Genomic DNA, 21,488 nt, shown 5'->3' on the forward strand with positions numbered 1-21,488 from the left:
AGCCCCATCTCAGAGAGCTGGCTCACCCTGGGACCCCACTGCTCCCCCCTAGCATCTCTGATCTGGATTCAACTGGGACAGGGACCCCTAATGTGATCTCCAATCTCTTTATGAAATGAGAAAAGAGGTTAGCCCAAGGCCCCAAAGAGAATCACACATTTGGCAGAGGCTTCCTCAAGAGGAAGAGAAAATGACCAATTGGCTCAATCACAGCCCCTCCAGCAGACCTCTCCACTGTCTAGGCATCCATGAAAACTTACCAGGAGGACCCAGCCAGTCCCTACAATAGCCCTATGAGCTGGCTCCGGGGTTCACCGAGGGTTCAGAGGAACAAACACTCAGACAGTGCAGTGACCTGAAGTCAAACAGCCAACATGTGGCCTGGTGACCATGTGCTCTGAAGGGGGAGGGGCTCACCTGGTAAGTAATTGGTCCCACAGCTGTTGGGTGGTAGCAATGTTCTGTAGTACCAGACAGGAATGAAGATGGGTTCACTGCTCAGGAATTCGACCACTTTGTCTCGCCAGTGTGCCACGGAGATGTGCACCATACAGGTCTTTTTCTCTCCCTGTGAGGCTGAAGTTCATTGGGAACCTCGAGTATGTGGTGCTGGGGCCAGCCTTTGACCACTTCCCACCCAGATCTGAGGCTAGATACAGGCTGGAGCTGGCTCCCAGGGAAGCAGAGTCCTGGCTTCCAGGAAGGGCAGGTCTTCAAGGCCGGAAGCTTCTCGCTGGGAATATTGGGCATCCTGAGGCCAAAACACATTGCCCATGATTCTCCAGCTCAACACTGCCCTCCAGTGAGGAGCTCCCAGTGAGGGGCAACCCCCTTAAGTTCCAGGCTGTGAGTGCATTCAAACCCAAAACGGTTTCTTTTTGGGTTTCCAGGATCTGTGTCTGTAGTAAACTGAACTGTTCACAGAAAAGCAGCTGGGTTCTTCTGGGCTTGGCCAAGGCAGGGTGAGGGGCAGGGGAAGGGGCAGGGCTAGAAGGTGGAATGGGAGTGTCCGAAGATGCAGATGGGGAAGTGCTTGACGTGGGACGACCACTGGGCTGCCAGCTGGAGGAATGTCACGTCGTTCCACTGCACATCATCAATGGTGACGGGCAGCATGTTCTGCTGGTGCTTGGCCTTGCAAACCAGGCGACTGATGCCCTTGATGCACTGGCTTTTGGACTCAACATCCTCATCCTTGGTTTTCTTGGGCGCCTTCTTCTTCTTCTCCTTGGTGACCACTGTCATGGACATGGCGGGTGTTGCTGTGGCCTCATCACTGCTGGGCAGCCTGCTGACCTGGACAGACTGGAAGAAGCACTTGAGTGTGTTCTTGGCGGTAGGCAGGTCTTTCTTCTCTGCAACTCTCTTCTTGTCTATTGGCTGAGCTGCCGTCCAGTAATCCACCTGCAGCTCCATCATCTCTGCATGGACACTCTGGCTGGGGGACGACAGTCCCCCACTCACTGACGGGGGAAAGAGGGTGTTGGATGAGGGGGGCGCATCATCTGAGTCTCCTGACATGGCTGAAGATGGTTCCACTCTTCCAACCATCACTGCCCCCACAAAGGGAATGAGCTTCTTGGAGGACTTCTCGTCAGGGCGCTGTTGCTTAGACATGAGCATGGCCTCTGCGATGGGCAGCAGGTAGACACAATTGGCCCCCACGACATACTCTGTGATTCTCGACACAACGTCCTGTGTGTCCTGCAAGGTGTTCAGAGAATCCAGGTTGTTGAACAGGTCCCACCAGTACAGGTCCTGGAAGAAGTTGTCGTAGCGGCAATCCATGGAGCCCAGGTAGCTGGCCAAGGGGTGGGAACCCAGCGGGATGACCAGGAAGCGCATGTAGTCCAGCCATTGGGGTGGCTGGTGGGACAGCTGCTCCACGAAGACCCCCAGCACAGCGCTGAAGTAGGGCTGTGCTCCTGCCACCGCGATCTTCACAGGTGTCAGGGCCTGGGAAGTGCAGGTGCAGTATCTCTGCATCCAGGAGATGATGATGCTGAAGGCCTCCTGGACGTCATCTGTGGAGCAAGTGCACACCATGGGCAGCGTGTGCCCCTGCAGGATGTCCGAAAGTAACTGGCCCTGCCATTCTGAGGTGTTGACCAGCATGATGTTCTCAGGCAGCTTGTCGTGGGAAATGAGGATGTTGTTTAGCTGGTCACACACAGGCTTCCTAGGGATCTGCCGCTGGCTCTGTGGTTCTGGGTCCTCGTTGTCCCATCTGTTGAACCACTCATTCAGGGATGTGTTACAGCCTCGGTGGCCAGCCTGCTTCCTCTTGGACCTGCTGGAGGGGATGACTAGAGATTTGGTGAAGCGCACTATGGATGGCAGCTTCCTGGTGAACCAAGCCCGGGCAGAGGACTCTGCCTCCCGACTGTCCTCCAGCTGCTTCCTAGGGGAGCGAATTCTGTGAGCCTTTGAGTCAGAGCCACTAAGACTTGACATGCTGTCAAAGTATCGCCTGAGCTTGGGCTTTGGGGTGCTGGGGACGCTGATATCGTCCTCCATGTCTAGGCTACTCTCGCTGGAACTCTCCACAATGTCATACCGACGACAGACCAGGGCCTTCTCCACTTTGGGGACATGCCTCACCAGGGCCTGTTCTGAGGACATGACCTCCTTCGACACTTTGGCCTTGAGAATAGATGCCACAGCTTTCTGGTGGTAATTCTGTTGTCAGGTCATGCACGTTCTTCTTACTATCAGGTTCCCTTCCTCATACTTATTCTCCTGGGACTGCCTGTGGGCGGCACTGCAGCTGGCCGCCTGCTGAAAGAAGAAGCTCTCAGACGGGCCGGCAGAGTCGTTAGGCGAGGTCAGGGCCGTGGTGCTGGCCTGCCTGGCACTGGCCTCATGATCGATTTGCTGGCTGGACGGGGAGGCCATCTGGATCTTGTCCACCTTAGTGGTGGGTGTGCTGTAGGCCACAAATTTGGAGTCACTGTGGCTTGGCTGCTTGCCTCCCGGGGCACACGTGTTCCCAGGCAAGTGGGCCAGACTCAGAGGCTCCTTTCGGATCCTGGTGCTGTGGAGGCCCCACATCTCCATCTGCAAGCTGGAGTCTGACAGGCCCTCCATGCATGGCCTCAGTTTGGGATTGGGGCTGCTGAGGACGCTGTGATTGTCCCTCATGTCTGGGACGCAAGACAGGCTTTCGAAGTATGGCCTGAGCTTAGGTGTGGGGGTGCTGAGGACGCTGTCATCATCCTCAATGTCGGGGCCACTGTCACTGGGGTTCTCCAGCATGTCATACAGGAGGTTCAGGTCTTCCTCCACCTCCAGGACATGTTCGCCAGGGTCCTGCTCAGGGTCCAGGACCTCCTCCGACACTTGGACTGTGTGCAGCCATAACAGGACTTTCTCATGGTAGGTCTGTTGCCCGGTCACAGTCCTTCTTCTGACTACCGGATTCCCCTCATTGAAGTCATCCTCCTCCTGGTCCTGCCTGTGGGCGTCATTGGAGCTGGCCTCCAGATGTGAGAAGAAGTCCTCACACTTGCACTCATAGTAGATATCCGAGGACTCAGCCTTGGGACTGGATTGCCTGGAGCTGTCCTTGTGGTCGATGGGCGGCCTGGACAGGCAGGTCATCTGGATCTTGTCCACCTTGCTGGTGGGTGTGCTGCAGGCCACAAATGCATTTTCAGTGTCACATGGCTGCTTGGCGCCCAGGGCCCATGCCTTCTCTGGCATGTGGGCCAGACTCAGAGGCCCCGTTTGGGTCCTGTCACTGTGGCTGCCCCACATCTCCGTCTGCAAGCTGGAGACTGACAGGCCTTCGAAGTATGGCCTGAGCATGGGCCTGGGGACGCTGTGGATGCTCTCATCATCCTCCATGTATGGGTCACTTTTCTTGGGATTCCCCATCATGTCAGACCGACGGCGCCTCTCTGACACTTTGGACCTGTGAAACAGTGCCAGGACTTTTCGCTTCAAATTGCCTCGTATTGATCGCTGCTGCTTCCTTGGCTTCTCCTTCTCAAAGTCATCCTTGTGCAGGTCCTGTCTGTGCTTTCTACTGCAACTGGTTTCCCGCTCAGAAAAGGAGCTCTCATCCTGCCCCTCGGTGTAGTTACCTGCACACTTGGCCTTCGGGCTGGCCTGCCTGGCGCTGTCCTCGGGTTCGATGGGCTGACTGCACAGGGAGGAGATCCAGATTTCGGCCACCTTGGTGGAGGACTCCTTGACACTGCTGTAGAGGCTCAGCATCTGGCCACACTTGGGGTTTCACTGCATGACCTCAGCCATGTGGATGGCGCCCGTGGCCAGTGTCTTGTAGCCCAGGACGGTCCTGTTCTTATAGAGCTTCCTCTGCTCCAGCATGACCTGTAGTTTGTTGCCTTCTCCCTTGAGGAAGTGGGAGTACTGCAGGGAGAAGGTCAGCGCCAGGTCGGTCTGCACTGGTCTACTGGGGGGCAGCACAATCTCTTGGGACCTTAGGATGCCCTTGCAGTCCTGCATCTTCAGGGAAATCACCACAAACTTGAGGTCCTTTGCCAGCTTCTTGAATATCACTAGCTTCTTTAAAGTGAGACTGCACCACCTGGGCAAGCAGGTGGGACTGGAGTAGTCCACCACCCAGGTGGCGAACAGCTTCTGGGGTACCTGTGTTTTGAGCACAGTGGATGTGCTGGCTAGGCCCAGAGTTCGTGAGGAAGCTGCAGCTGCTGGCACCTTACCGGTCCTTTTCCTACTCAGGGTTGATGGTTTGTCCTCCTGTGGTGGGACAGAGGAGGGATATGATTGGTGACAAGGAGGTGGGGCATAAGTGATCGAGTGTGGAAACATAAAAAGTGGCCACTCGCTAACCTGTGATTAGGTCAGGGAAACTCAGAGACCTAAAGTTGTCACAAAGGATGTCCTAAAGTTAAAACTTTTTAACTCAAAGCAGTTTATAGTGGGTGGCCATGTCCTAGGCTGAAATCTTCTCTAAAAAAAGGCCAATCTTCAACTTCCTTGAACCTGCCCATTGTCTTTTGGAATCTACAAGAACATAGCTTTAGAATGTCAAAGGAATTTTCCTTGTTGTGGACACTCTGTGCTCTGCGGATACCACAAATACCATCATTTTTATTGAGTTCATTATTGGCTGTTCTCTCCTATATCCACCTATGGGAAAGAAGTATGTATCTATCATGTTACTTTTTATGCAATCTATGAACAATGGATTTCATGCAACCCACATACATCTCCACTTTTGACTGTAATATCTAAAATAAGGTGAAAACTGCCATTCTCCAGAGCATTATTTCAATCCATTGAAATTTTGCTTAAAGGCAATTGACAGTTTGGCTCAGATAAAATCTCAATAATTGTTCACAGTTTTGACTGCTTCTTACATTGACATTTACTTGGCACAATACAGCAGGATGTCAGAAAAGCTCGCCCAGCGCCACCCTGCAGACCTACACCTGGTGCTGGGATGCAGCAAAAGGCCCATTGACCCACCAGTTCCCTGCCCGTCGGGTGAACTTGTGTGAATTATCTGTTGGACCCAGGATCTTCCCTTGCTTGTGCTGCTGACTTTATTTGAGATGTATTTTTGAATACTCTTGGTGGAACTAAAGTTAATGGTTTACAGATTCCAGGCTAAGGAGAGACAGAAGGAAAAATGGGCCTGGTTCTGGCTTTTCTATTGGAATTGCCCTTTGAGAGTGTGGGGGGAAAACCTTGTCTGTATAAATGAGAGCTTATCTTCTTCAGCTCAGAAGATCTTGAAGCAGCACATTCTCCTTGCTGCACGAATCTCAGGTGTTCTTAGGCAACTGAGGATATTTGCAGATGTGTCAGAGGGCATTCCTCACCACATGCAGGAGCCCCAGAGGGAAATTCCCACACAACTGTAACTAAACTACCTGGCTCTTCAGGCGGAGCACTAATCAGGTTTGGTCCACCTGCACTGGTAGCCCTTCCGTTTGTTTTACACAGCAGGGAGAGAAACCGAGGCACATAAGAAGGTTGAATGAGACTCTAGAGGAGTGAGCATCATGTAGCTCAACCTATAAAGCAACACACTTCAACCCCCTACATCACACCCTAGAAAATATGCTGAGACACTGCAGACACCAAACAACAATAAAAACAACAGCAGCAAACACATCTCTGGTTAACATGGGAAGTTGCCTCCACAGCTGGGAACTCCCAGACTCCAGCCCTCATTAATATCACTGATAGGGAGCCTTGACTTGCAAGTGCCTTACAGAAATGGGAAGACTTATCTAGAAAATATCAACTATAAAGTGACCAATATATAGTTGTCTTTGCATGCCTAAGTTAATATTTCCCAGGGGGGGAAAAAAAAAACTAGAAAAATGCCGACCTTAAAATTAAACTGATTGAATGAATAGGACACATATCTTGTTTTGGAAATTAGAAAACTCTAAGGAGGAGCACCAATAAACTCTCCTTAAAAAAGAAATTAAGATGGCGGCATAGGTAATCAGCTATACTTGCTGCCTCTCACAAACACATCAAAACCACAACAAAATGGCAGAAAAACTACCACCCAGAACCATGGGAAAGCTGGCTGAGTGGAAATTCCACAACTAGAAGAGGTGAAGAATACACATTGAGACCAGTAAGAGGTGCAGAGGCTTGGAAAGTGCTGTTACCTGGATGTGCTGCTCTTTAAACCTGGAGATAAAAGCTCCCGCTTGCTCTGAACTCCAGTTCCGGGCGAGACTCTGGGAGACCCAGGCACATACAGGGTGAAACTGAACTGTCTGGCATCAGGACAGGAACTCAAGGATGGCTTACTCTTAGAGGTGCTCGCACCATTCATTGTACATGCACCACGGCGGGGCGGGGCGGGGGGGGGGGCGGCGGGGAGGAGGGCACGTGGTCAGAACCCAGAGAACCTGGGACTTTTCTGGTTCAGGGCAGCCATGGCCGTTTGCTTTGTCCTGGTGATTCTCAGAGACCCTCCCCACCCAATTTACAACCCCATCCAAGCTTTGTGCATCCGTTTTTGCATATGAATGGCCTGTCCTTTTGCCTAAAATAAACTGCAGCTGGGTCAGAGATTCCAAAAGAAGACCCACAATTTGGCAGCAGCAGAGGCCTTGCGTCATAGCTGGGCCTCTTCTGGGCATATCCAAACCCCATACAAAGAGGAATAATCTGCAGATGTCTCTGTAGCTCCTGCTGGGAGGCCCCAGACAATGACTGACCTTGTACCTCCTTGGAGATATAAGAGCTAGTATACTCAGTGGTCAGAGTGAGACCATACTGGATTACAACTCTTCACATCCATAAGAGACACACTCAAGCAGCAGACTCAGTGAGCACCAAAGCCCCATCGAGCAAGTCCTGCCCCATAAGGGTGTCTCCTGTGCAACAGATCTTCCAGTGTAGACACAGCTGGTCATCACAGCCAATTAGCCTGGAGGTCAATTCCCCCAGTGATAACAACAGCAATCAAGGGTTAACTATAATAAGACTGTGCAAACAGCGCATAAAAGGGTGCACCAAGAGTGTCCACCTTGGGTCACTCGGGAGGCTGAACCACTGGGCCCTATAGGACAATAAGACACAAAACCACTCTATCAACTCAAGGAGACTTAGCAGCTACCCATTACATAGAAACAAACACAGGCAAGCAGCCAAAATGCAGAGACAAAGAAACAAGTCACAAATTAAAGAAATGGATGAAAGCAAAATACTGGATATAGAGTTCAAAACCACAGTTATAAGGTTACTCAAGAATCTTCTAGAAACCTCTGAGAAATTTAGTGAGATCCTAAAGGATATGGAAAAGGACCAATCAGAAATCAAGTATACACTGACTGAAATAAAGAATAATATACAGAGATCCAACAGCAGATAGAGGAACCCAAGAATCAAGTCAAAAATTTGAAATACAAAGAAGCAAAATACACCCCACTGGAAAAGCAAAATGAAAGAAACATCCAAAAATATGAAGAGAGTGTAAGGAGCCTCTGGGACAACTTTAACCATACCAACATCCGAATTATGAGGGTGCCAGAAGAAGAGAGAGAGCAAGCTATTGAAAATTATTTGAAAAAATAATGACAGAAAACTTCCCCCACCTGGTGAACGAAATAGACTTACAAGTCCAAGAAGTGCAGAGAACCCCAAACAAGAGGAATCTAAAGAGGACCACACCAAGACACATCATAATTAAAATGCCAAGGGCAAAAGACAAAGAGAGAATCTTAAAAGCAGCAAGAGAAAAACAGTTAGTTACCTATAAGGGAGTACCCATATGACTGTCAGCTGATTTCTCAACAGAAACTATGCAGGCCAGAAGGGAGTAACAAGAAATATGCAAAGTGATGAATAGCAATAACCTACCACCAAGATTACTCTACCCAGCAAAGCTATCATTCAGAATTGAAGTTCAGATAAAGAGCTTCACAGAAGAGGGAGAAACCAAGATGGCGGCATAGGTAAACACCTAATCTGCAGTCTCGCACAACAATTTCAAAAATACAACTAAAAGTCAAAACGGACATCATCCAGAACCACAGGAGAGCTGGCTGACTGAAAGGCCCACAACTGGAAGGAAAGAGAAAACCACAAGGAAAATCAGAGGAGCCATAAAAGCCTGAGGTACGGAGACACGGGCAGAGACACTGGCACGCGCGCATGCAGGGAAAACGAAGCCAGAGAGGACGGGGCGGCTGAGTGCCTGGCCGGCGTTCTCTAGCGGGAAGGAGATAAAAGCTGCAGATTGTGCTGAACCCCAGATCCGACTGCACTGAACCCCAGTTCCGGGCAAGACCCTGGGAAGCCAGGCTCATACTGGGGGAATCTGGGCTGTAAGGCGGAAACTCAGGGGAGCGGCGAAAGGCAGAGCTCCAGAGGTGCGCACGTGAATGCGCACAGAGGATGGACTGTTGCCTGTGCCGCTGAATTGCCTTAGCGGGGAGGAGACAAAAGCTCTGGACTGCGCTGAGCCCCCGTTCCGACTGCACTGAAACCCAGTTCCGGGCCAGAATCTGGGAATCCAGATCCATTGGGGGAGAGACTAGACTGTTTGGCAGCGGGCAGAACTCCAGGGCACATTTCTCTCAGAGGTGCTTGCAGGGAGTACAGAGGGACACTGAGGGACACTGAGACCCAGGAACCTCAAAGGGCGGGGCTGACGGGAAGCCAAGGCTGGAGGCTCCACTCTGAAACTCCGCCCCATCCAAGCTGAGCACATAGGCTTTTACAATTTTGCAAATCTAGTTGAATAAGGCTGTCTCCCGTCGTAAACACAGTTGATCCTCACAGCCAATTGGCCTGGAGGTCAAATCCTCCCAGTGTACCAACAGCAATCAAGGCTTAACAACACCAAGACTTTGCACTCAGCCCACAAAGCGGGGTACCAAGAGCGACCACCTAGGGAGATTGGGGAAGCTGATCTACCAGCCCCTATAGGTCACTGACCACACAAAGCCACTCCATCAACACAGGGAGGCAGCCAAAATGTGGAGACACCGAAGCAGGTCACGAATAGAAGAGATGGAGGAAAGTAAACTAATGGACGACACAGCATTTAGAACCACATTTATAAGGTTACTTAAGAATCTTCTGGAGGGCCAAGATGGCAGCATAGGGCAGACGCCTGATTGTTGCCTACCACAACAATTTTGAAACTACAACTGGAAAACAGAGCAGACACCATCCAGAACAATGGCTGGAGGAATTGCTGAGAAGGAATTGACCGATGGGAGTTGGGATAGAGAAGACGAGGCCCTGCTGGGTCGCGGATCCAGGTGCGCTCGCCTGGCGACTGGTCGCCACTGCAGACCCGAGTGCCACCGCAGCGACCTTGGACCAGCCCGCCGCCGGGCACCAGGCACATCGGAGCTTCGCCAAGCCCGCCGCCCAGCGACTTCCACGGCAGCCGCCCCAGAGCTTTGAGAAAATGGCCGAAGGAATTGCAGAGAGGGAATTGACCAACAGGAATTGGGATCAAGAAGACGAAGCCTCGCTGGGTCCCGGGTCTGGGTGAGGCCGCGCGCCCCTGGGTCCGGGCGAGGCCACACACTCCTTGATCTAGGTGAGGCTGGGTCCCGGGTCCAGGTGAGGCCACGTCCCTGGGTCTAGGAGAGGCCACGCGCCCCTGGGTCCGGGTGAGGCTGGGTCCCAGGTCCGGGTGAGGCCGCGCCCCTGGGTCCAGGAGAGGCCACGCGCCCCTGGGTCCGGGTGAGGCTGGATCCCGGGACCGGGTGAGGCCACGCGCCCCTGAGTCTAGGTGAAGCCGCGCCCCTGGGTCCGGGCGAGATCAAACCAGAAGGAGTCGGACCTGCATTACGACCATTTGTCCACCATCCAGAGCTGAAAAGTCAATGCCGACATGTACACATAAGGAACTGGTGGACATTGATATTGGGTCTCAAAAGAACTGTTGGTCCAGAAAGAAACTCACTACAGACTGATTCACTTGCCTGTCAGCATAACTATTATTGCTCATCTAACATTCGGTTCTTATAAGTATATTTCTAGTAACACATGATCTCACTCATCTAGGGGAAATGATGAACAACATAGACTGATGAACAAGAACAGACCCAGAAATAAGGAGGCATCGATCGGACTGTCGGGCCTCAGAGGGAGGGTAGGGGAGAGTGGGGGTAGTGGGGAGAGATCAGCCAAAGGACTTGTGTGCATGCATACGAGCCTAACCAATGGTTAAGGACAACAGGGGGGTGGGGGCATCCATGGGGAGGGGTGGGGTATGGGAATGGGGGGATGAGGACAAACATGTGACACCTTAATCAATAAAGAAATAAAAAGAAAATTTTTTAAAAAGTCTCCTTTAAATGATGTATCTGATGATGATGATGACGATGACAGCAGTGACTAAAGACATAATTTGAAATATTTAATTGGGTGTGACTATCTGAGAAATCAGCTTTGCGGAGAATGTAAAATTCTGAACTCTCAATTTTGCTCCAGCCATGCATTTGCCTGATAAACTTTTAACCCATATGCCTCAATATATTCTATAGAAAATAGGTCCTGTTGTCATTACCTCATCCCCACCACAACCACACTTCCCCTACAGCCCCCAACTCCCCACTCTCCTACAGGGATAGCCTATTGCAAATATAGCAGATAAAGTTTTGGCTTCTTATTGTTTAATTTTAGATTATTTTCTTGGAAGATTGGGAAAAGGTGTTTATAAAACAGATCATGTACTACATTGTTTATTCTATGTTCTGTTATGTGGAAAAACTAAAAGCAAAGAATGATGGAAAAAGGAATATAATGTGGTTAATTAGTAATATAAGCTTTTTTTCTAACCATTCTATCTAATGGTTAAGACACCAGTCACAAAAGTACATGATTTAGAAATACTTTGGCTTTTTTATATACCAAGTGGTGCCTTATCATAATAGCACTGTTACATGAAATAAACTTCTACTTTCTCACTTTTTATTTGCTTTAAAAATATACTGGTGCTCTTTGAATCGATAAAATGTGTGTTTATGAAAGGGTATAATTAGAAAATACTTGTCATCTGACAGCTACAAATAACTAAATTTAGAGGTTCTTCATTCTATATGAATAAGTATTTTTCCATAAAATAGTTATGATTATGTTTTTGTTTTATAGGTACCAAATTATAATTGTCAAAAAATTTAAGTTAATAGGAGGTCTTTCTTAGGAATTTGGTTTGAAATTTATCCAATATAGAATTGTCATGTTGCATTAATTTCTGTTTTTAGTAAGACATTTGTAGGTATAAATTCATTTGCTTTAACATTATTTCTAGAATGAAAAATCTTATAAATTCTTGTAATGAGTTAAAATCCTGTGATAGAGCACAGATCTACTTAAGCTAAGATTTGGAAGAAATAATATGTAAGAATGGTCAAGACAGACCAGGTTTGAGTAGACTTCTAGGGAAGTATTGTCTATTTCAGTGTGAAACTATCTTGAATTTACATAGTGTTATATTTTATAAAGTTTTGTAAAGTCCCAAACAATATTTCTATTTTTGTAAGATAATTGTATGTTTAATCTGTTTCTGAAATCATTTTGCCATGTATGAAACTAGAGTAGCAATTGATTTTCTAAATTGTAAACTTTACCGAGTCAGTCTAGATTGCTTTTGAGAAGTGGTAATTTTTCACTCTGCTTTGAGGCAGCCATTAGGTTGAAAGTATATTTATCATATAAAACTTGATGCATTTGGCACTACTCTCTCCATTTGTACGCTGCAAATAACTAGTCTTTCAAATACGAAAAATCAGTCTAAAATTGTTTTAAATCCTAAATTCTTTTGTTTTTAAACCTTTAAATCTGGGTATATAGCATATGTTATGAGAGATTTGACTCAGTAACTTGTGTGGAGGATTCTTTGGTTTGGTTAAGGCACTCATTTTACTGTTAAATTGTGAAAGCATTGAGATATGTAGATCTCCCTATAGGAAATGTGAAAGAAAGGCACAGTAATTTTGTTTGTTTTAATATCAGATGGACTTTTGTGTCTAAGCAATATATCATATAATCAACATATCTAAAAAGGACCATGAAACCCGAGAAGTGCTAATGGAGACTTACTGGTACCTAGGAGCCTAGCAGAGCCAGGAACCCAGGGAAGTGTTCTGTGATTACATTTGCATTGTCAGCCTCTTGACTTTTCTTTACAATAAAAAATACCTTGCAACTTAAAAAAAAAAAAAAGAGTGGACTGACAATTCTCAAGGGGAACGGAGGTGTGGGTGGTGTGAGAAGAGATTGGACAAAAAGCTTACACCTATGCATGAGGACAATGGAGGGGGTAAGCGCATGGGGTGGGGTGGGAACTGAGTGGAAGGGAGTTATGCGGGGGGGGGGGGGGCAACTGTAATAATCTTAACAATTAAGATTTATTTTTTAAAAAAGAAATTTCAGAGTTTATCTCTGAACTCTCCTGAACCTAATAAATGCTAACACCCCATTTTCCCCCATCTACAGTATGTCCACTACATCTTTTGCTCTCTGAGCTTCCTTGTTTAGACATGTTCCTTCCCTTCCCTTCTGCATTCCCCTTCTGTCTCCTCCACTACCACTCCCTACTGACTTAAGGAAAAATGAGAATAAGATTCCAAGAGCTCCCTTTGGACAAAAGCTACGCTCAGCCAGGTAGGAACCAGAAATTGTTCCCGATTTTCTCTATGGCCCTGATTGTTTCACAAAGAAATTTAACTGTTAGAACATGTACTCCTGGCTATTCTAACATATTCCCATTAATATACTCCTGATTTCTGGGAGCACAGCAACAGAATTACTAAATAAGGTTGTAAGATAACTCCTATAGAGAAGTCTGCCCTCTTTAAGGATGATAGGAAACTGAAATAGGATTTAGAAAAAGTAAACAAATACAAACAAGCATAGGGTTGCTCCAAGTGTGTTTCGCCTTCTCACTGATACTTTGGGAGAATTTTAAATTATCATTAAAGGAAAGCCACTGCTCTAGCCAGTTTGGCTCAGGAGATAGAATATTGGCCTGCGGACTGAAGGGTCCCAGGTTTGATTCTTTTCAAGGGCACATGCCCAGGTTGTGGGCTCTATCCCCAGTAGGGGGCGTGCAAGGGTCAGCCAATGGATGATTCTCATCATTGATGTTTCTATCTCTCTCTCCCTCTCCCTTCCTCTCTGAAATCAATAAAAATCTATTTTTTAACAAGGTGGAGGGGAGAAGCCATTAAGTACCCTGCATATACGAAGGCTGCTTTATTTGTTCTTAACCGAGCCCAATTAATTGCTTTCACCATTGGAATAAAGCTTCCCTACCAATGTCTGTTTTTTAATCAAAACCTGTTTCCTTCCAACTAGGCAATGTTATGGTAATATCTATATATATGGATTGCTTATCAAATCTTCCCCAATTCACCTGTTAAACGAGTGGAGGTTTTGTATTTTTAATGAATAAGTGAGGCTTACATATGCTTTTTCCAGAATAGTTATATATTTAGAATAAGTGAACGAGATACTGAACCAAAAGGGAAATTAGAGATTTGAAAGGAACCTTACAGGAGGAAACTAAGCTTCAGACTGACCAAATGTTTGCTAATCAGCTTTTCTTCACTATTATCTTCCTGGAGAGCCTGGGAGATGGCTTCACAGTGTCCCCATCCTACTCAGAATGGTCCCAAACAGCCCAGACACGGGCAGAAATGCCTGTATCACTTGGCTTGCTCTTATGTCTCTATATGTTATAGTTTATAAAAAAGCAAAGTTTTTTATCTATTGCATGACAATCAAAACTGTAACCATGACACTTTGTTTTGTCATTCATAGATAGTTATTGTTTTATTCTAATGAATTTTCAAATATGTTACATCTTTAGAAAAATCCATGAAAAGGACTCTGACTTACTCTAAATTACAGGTTTCTAAGCAGGTCACATCTTTGAACTGAATGAAGAAGTATAGAATTCTAAGGAATAACTGAATTCATGAAAATACTGGCAAATAATCAGGATAAACAAAAAAAATGGGTATGGAACTTAATGAAGTGAAGATGATTATTGTTGTTATGACTCTGTTTAAAATACTGCTGATTTTTAAATCTTTTTGTTTTCCAAATATAAGGGAAACTAAAAGAAGACCTTCTACATTACTATCAATGACTCTCTAAGAAGGTTATAGGCCTGATAAATTTGTGACATTCATTTCACAGTACTCCCAAGAGAAAAAGACTTTAAAGACCAAAACTTACAACCAGGAGATTTTTATTTATTAATAAAGAAATTAATTAAAGGCTCTCCCCAACATGTTAAAAAGGACATTACCTTATCAGAGGCCTACCCACAAATGGACATCTGTCTCTGACACTGGCCTCCATTCACCATGGAGATTGAAGACTTTTCAAGGATGAGGAAACACTGGACATGGGAGCTGACAGCTAGCCCAAGAAGTCAACAAGGCCTGAATGCTCACAAATTACTGTGGCTCAAACCTTGTTCTTCTATCTCCTACATGTTATTGATTGAATGTACATCAACTGAATTTTATATTGTTATTACCTTCCTATTGTTTCCTAATGGAAACAATATCTGTCTCCCCAGGCCTCTTCCTTATTACAAATGAAAAGTTGAATTTGGATACCTGCTAATTTTTCCCACCTACTAGACAATGACATTCATTTGATTAATTATGATAACAAAAGAATAGAGAATCTTAATTCATCTGGCCAAACATATCATAAGTAAAAGGGACAGTGGATGAAGGAGGAAAACCTATACTTAGCTTAATGAACAATTATGATAATAAATGCAAAGGGTTTTTTGGTTGGCTGGGATGCTTATTCCCCTAAGTCTAGCACTAGACATTTTCTATTCCTAAACATTGTTACTGCTTTAAGGCTGTTGCTTTTGTTCCTGGTTGTAAATGTTATACTAGATGCATAATACCAAAACATAATACAAGCAGCAATAGGACTCTCTCATGGTAGCTCAAAATTTAAAATTGATCCAGAATATATTGTAACAAGTACATACAGGATCTCATGTCCTCCCATTCACCTGCCTTTTATTTTGAATAATAATAAAAATTTCACCTTGAATGCCATTTAAGTTTATTTAAGGTCTTGCCTCATCCCCAATGATCCATTGTTCAGCAAGGAAATGCACTAACAGTGATATACAATGCATAATGTATATTGATTTGTGAACAAAAGGAGGATGTGTGGTCGAAAAAAGAAGCCACATGTTAACCTGCCTAGGTCAGGGAAGTCCTGTGTGAAGGCCTTGCAAACTAAGACACCTTAAGTAACTACAAAGAATTGTCTGAAATTAAAACACTAACTCAAAGGAGCTCATGGTGGTAGTCATGTCGTAGTCTGGCACCTTCCCGGACAAAGGTCAATCTTTACCTTACCAGAGTCTATGTACTGCCTTTTGGCATCTATGATAACATAGTTTTGGATTATCAAAGAAATCTTCCTTATTTTGGACAACTCATGCACAGGCACCACTAGGTGACCTGCGGAGATCACAAATCCCTTCATTGTTATTGAGTTTATTGTTGACTTGAAGCTATCCTACATCCACCTATGGAAAAGAAGTATGTGCCTATCATTTTACTGTTTATCCAATCACAGAATTTCCACACTTTGCTTTACTCTCTCTCCCTAATCTACCACCAATGGAGTTCATGTAACCCACATAAGTCTGCACTTTGCTTGTAATGTGTAAAATAAGGTGCAAAATTGTCATTCTCCCGTGCGTTCTCTCAACCCATTGAGATTTTGTTCCCTGGCAATTGTCCACACTTTGGCTCAAATAAAGACAAAAAATTTTTTCACAGCTTTGAATGTTTTTTTACATTGATAAGAGAAAAGGTTCTTGGCAGGAAAAGTAGAACTGGAGGTGAGGAATATGAAACACATTAGTATCTTAGATCATTTTCTTAGCAGGGGACAGACAGCACATGCTTTATTAACAGTGTCACCCGCGTGATTTCTGACAAAACATCCCAATGTAAGATGAGACACAGAGGCTTTTCCTGGGGTGGAGAATCTGGATATTAGGGCATGTAGTGTGTTCAGGATGGCACCGTTGTCGTGGCAACAGAGGTTATAAGATCCAGGTCCCACAGCAATGAAGACCTACATCGCCGTGATAAGCCATCCCTGTCCTGGTACAATGTGCAGCCCAGTGGGGGGGCCAGCTCCTGACCTGGAGGAGATGGGGACGCAGATTCCTTTGGAAACTGGACACTAGGAGGGATCTCAGGGGAGTAGCAGGGAGCCTTCTGGAACCCAGGTCCTGGTGACTCCCAGGGGTTCAGGAGTCTGGGTCAACTCGGCACCTATACTCACCTTGCCGCCATGCTGCACTCTGGAGGAGGTATGGGGCACCTGTACCTCCTGCAGGGGCATGGAGTTTAGGACCCCATCTGTGGGCTCCGGTCCATTCTCCTGTGCGGAGCTCTGTAAAGACAGTTCCCAGTCACCAGGGGAAAGCCTCAGAGCCCTGTTTTGCTGGTTCTGTGACCCCTGTGAACCTCCACTCCAGACACACAAACACAGTGTGTTCTGTTGAGACCTCAACTGGCGAGAAAAAGGTGTTACAGGCTAAGGGTTAGGACTCCCATTGGCACAGATAAGGGATCCCTCTGGAAGCCCATCTCCAACTGCCTGCCCTGCCCTGGGGTGTGATCACAGCAGGACCTCTAGGTTATCCACTGCCCCAAAGGCTGTTCCTGTCCTGAGGTTCTCCCTTCAGGTCCTCTTCCCACCACATGAAGGGAAGGCATGTGGGCTGCACAGGGCTGGCCCACAGAGGAGGCTGGCCTGGTGTGAATGGGTCTGACCCAGGCCTCCTTCTCTTACCTGAGAGGATCTTCTTGAAAACGGCCAGAGATGTCGGGCACGAGTGTTCAACCGTCTGCAGAGTCTGGAACAACTCTCACTGCAGGGTCTCCGGGAACCAGAGCCCTGATAACTGGGAACACAACAAGAGAACATCTTGAACTGTCAACCATCTCTTGCCAAGTGAGTGGCGGTTGGGCAGTTGTTAGAAAGTGGGTGCCTGGTTACGCGGGTTCCGAGTTCTATTAGGAAGTGACCTCACTTCCTGGGATTGCCCCCTCCACCTCCCCTCACCTAATAACAGCTATAGATCGTCCTGTGGGCTGCTGACAGCTCACCCACCTTCTCCATGGAAAACCAACAGTGCACACAGTGTCACCAACACACCCCTCTCCACAGCTCCTAGAAGGTCTGGCTGCAGCCAGGGCCCCAGATTTGAGGAGACAGACCAAGGCTCAGACTCAACCCCTCACACTTACCTCTTCTTGATCCTGGATAAGTCACTGTACCTGTCAGGGCCTGTCTCTCCCCTGCCTGCACAATTGGTTATTTAAGCATGTGCTTCTTAGCAATGTTCAGGCTCAGGAGGGGGAGTAGCTGTGAAGTAGGAGGAGGAATGCCACAAAGCAAACGTGCCTCCAAACGCTTTTGTCTTCCTCGGTGTCTGCTTTTCTTCTGCGCGGGCACACACACAAGAGCTAGTGCTAGGTTGTATTGTGTTAACAGAGCCCTGAATCTCAGTGGTTTGCAGTAGCAAAGATTAATTTCATAGACATGTGACTTCAATGATCTGGAGGATCTAAAAAGAATTCCTGTCTTTTGCATTGTTCATCGTTTTTCTTCTTGTAAGTATATGAGTAAGGACTTCCAAGCTGTTATATGTCAGAGTAGAAACCAGAAGTCAATATTTTATTTCACAATGGCCTGTGGAGGACATGACTTCCATTTCATCCTTTCTAACAGCTGCCAATTTCCACATCCAGCTGGTTCTGGGGTGTGTGGTTCAGGGCCCCAGAGTGGAGGTATCAGCACATTTCTCTGGCCTGGCCACAGTGATGATGGTTGTATGTGGACATGTGACTTCAGTGAGTTTAATAAGATTCTTTATACAAGTGACCAGAAGAAAATTCTGGATGTTTTCAATTAAATTAGAGCAGCCAGTGAGTGAGAGAAAAAGACAGAGATGTTCGCCATTAATAGTTGGGAGCCTGTGGATAGGAGGGTCTTGGGTTTGATTCCAGTCAAGGGTACATACCTCAGTTGCAGGCTAGATCCTTGGCCCTGGTCCGAGCAAGCGAAGTAGGTAGCCAATCAATGTCTCTCTTTCTCACATCGATGTTTCTCTATCTCTGTCTTCCTCCCTCCCTCCCACTCTCTCTCTAAAAAAGCGGAAACTTATCCTTCGGTGAGAATTAACTAAAAAAATTGTAGTGAGAAGAATGGCACTGCCACTTGCATTAAAACCTCAGGCATCTTAGCTGAGTTCACTAAGGCTTGTTCTTTTCACGTGAAAGATGAGTTGCAAGAATAAAACTGAGTAATAAAGTGCTTCACATAACGACTTGGCATGTGGAGGGCACTCAATATATATTGCCCATTACTATTATAAATACACTAGAGGCCCGATGCACAAAATTCATGCAGGGAGCATGGCTCTCGCAGCTGCTCACAGCACCGGCTGGCCCTGGCAGACCAGGCTTCATCTGGAATGTCATCCAGACTGTTCGGTCTAATTACCATATTAGCTCTTTATTATATAGGATATGTATGCAAACAACCATTAGGTGGAAATACAAAGTGTGACATCAACAAAATAATCTAAAGCAGTAAGATGTTAACAGAATTGCCCAGGGCCTTCCAATGCTCTATTTCTCCATTTAATCATAAGTGCACGGACTTACTAATTTCTGGATAGAAAGATAAAATATTGCAAAGGCACATAATCTCCTGAATTAATCTAAAATTTACTTATTTGAAGTAAAAATCATAGCAGGATTTTGGGAAACAAAAAGTATTCTAAATTTTATCTAAAAATAAATATGCAAACAAATTAGGAAACAGATGAAAAGAATATAAGAAGGGGACTTGCTCTGTCAAATAGACAGGATTCTCAAGCAGTGCGGAACGAGTGCTGGAGTGAGCAGGCCACGGGAGCTGGGCATTGACATCAGGAACAGGGCCGAGCACACATGGGACTGAGTGGATCATTATGGAGGCCCTGTGGCAGTAAGTAGCACTGGGACATCTGCTCAGTTGTTGAGGGGAAAACTTTATTTATTTTTTAAAAATACATTTTATTGATTTTTTACAGGGAGGAAGGGAGAGGGATAAAGAGTTAGAAACATCGATCAGCTACCTCCTGCACACCCCCTAATGGGGATGTGCTCTTGACTGGAATCAAACCTGGAACCCTTCAGTCCACAGGCCAATGCTCTATCCACTGAGACAAACCAGTTAGGGGGTTGAGGGGAAAACTTTAGATCAATATTTCAGATCTTACAGAAACATTTAAATGTATTTTAAATTAATACATTTTAATGTGTCTTTTTCCTTTTGAAAATCTAATGCAGGTGGAATGAAAATTTTAAAAATAAAAAATGAGAGGATATAAATAGACTCTATTTAATTCCATGACATAGAGATAGAGAACACTTTCCACATGTTGATGTCTTTTTGGGTGAGATGTAAAGGAGAAAAAAGGTCAGTCCTATGAAGTCCTAAGCAAAGAGCCTTGCAGACAGAGAGGTGTGTGTGCAAAGGCCCTGAGGTGGGGAAGAGCTCACTGGTTGAAGGAATGAAATAGGGCCAGTGTGGCTGGAGGAAAGAGGAGAGTGAGAGACAGGAAGTTGTTCAGGCCAACTGGGTGCAGAACCTGCAGAGTCTTGTTCAGGCTGTAAAATGTATTCCAAGTGCAATGAGGCCTTTTAGAGGATTTTAAATGAAAGATATTTAGCAACTATCTTTCTGTTTGTATTTGACAATAGTACTTAAATAATCAGATATGGCTGTTGCAGATGCTTTTTCAGTGCCTATCACTTTTTATTAACTTTTATTAAGATATGTTTTTAAATTTTAGAATATTCATTCCTAGTTTTAATTTTCTAAAAAACCTACAGCATCTGAGAAATTTATTTTTTTTATTTTTAATTTAAGTATAGTTGATATACAATCTTATATGGTTACTAGTGGCCCAGTGCACAAAATTTGTGCACGGGAGGGCATGGTGGGGTTGTGTCCCTCAGCCCGGCCTGCACCCTTTCCATTCTGGGACTCCTCTGGGGATGTTCAACTGTGGGATTGGGCCTAAACCAGAGTCAGACATCCCTCTCACAATCCAGGACTGCTGGCTCCTAACTGCTCACCTGCCTGTCTGCTGGATTGCCCCTAACCACTGAGCCTGCCGGCCTGCTTGCCCCCAACTGCCCCCCCCCTTCCAGCCTGCTTGCCACCAACTGCCACACCCCCTGCCAGCCTGCTCGCCACCAACTGCCACCGCTCCATGGTCTGCTCACCCCCAACTGCCCCCCCCCCCCCGCTGACCTGCCTGCCCCCAACTTCACACACACACACACACACACACACACACCCGCAGGCCTGATCGCCCCTAACTGCCTCCGCCTTGGACCTGCCACCATGGCTTTGTCAGGATGGATGTCCAGAAGGTCTCCTGGTCTGATTAGCATATTACCCTTTATTAATATAGATATTGTTTCAGGTCTATGATATAGTAATTCGACCATTTTATCACCTCACCAATTCTTATAATCAATCTGTCACCATGCAAATTTATCACAATATTATTGACTATATTTCCCTTCTACTTTTCACCCATCCCCCACACTGTCCTTCTGGTAACTATTCCTTTTTCCCTTTTTTTTTTTTTAATGAGTCTGTGTTTTGTTTTGTTTTTAGAGTCCACATATTAATAAAAGTCTATGGTAATTGTGTTTTGCCTCCTGAGTTAGTTCACTTAGTATAATACTCTCTAGACCCACCCATGTTGTTACAAATGGTAAGATTCCCTTCTTCTTTATGGTCCAGTAATATTCCATTGTACATATGAACCACATCATCTTCATCCATTCATCTGTTGATGGATACCTAGGTTACTCCCATATCTCGGCTATTGCAAATAATGATGCAGTGAACATAGGGGTAGAGCTTTTAGAAGCCTCCTAATATTAAACCATACTTGTGTTCCAGTATAAACTAATGAAGTAAAT

The 21,488-nt window shown here is 46.0% G+C and overlaps 1 protein-coding gene across 1 annotated transcript; it reads right to left on the reverse strand.

Annotated features, from left to right (window-relative positions):
• Positions 1 to 987: 987 nt before the first annotated feature.
• On the reverse strand, positions 988 to 16,833 carry LOC307115737 (phosphofurin acidic cluster sorting protein 2-like; the record flags this gene model as incomplete). Its single annotated transcript, XM_079799116.1, is given in 4 exon segments — positions 988 to 2,667; positions 2,710 to 4,236; positions 4,240 to 4,614; positions 16,774 to 16,833. Coding segments are annotated over 4 exon segments (3,642 nt in total).
• Between the last annotated feature and the right edge of the window lie 4,655 nt (positions 16,834 to 21,488).

This window comes from Cnephaeus nilssonii, assembly GCF_951640355.1.
Source record: "Cnephaeus nilssonii genome assembly, chromosome: 19".
Taxonomy (NCBI): Eukaryota; Metazoa; Chordata; class Mammalia; order Chiroptera; family Vespertilionidae; genus Cnephaeus; species Cnephaeus nilssonii.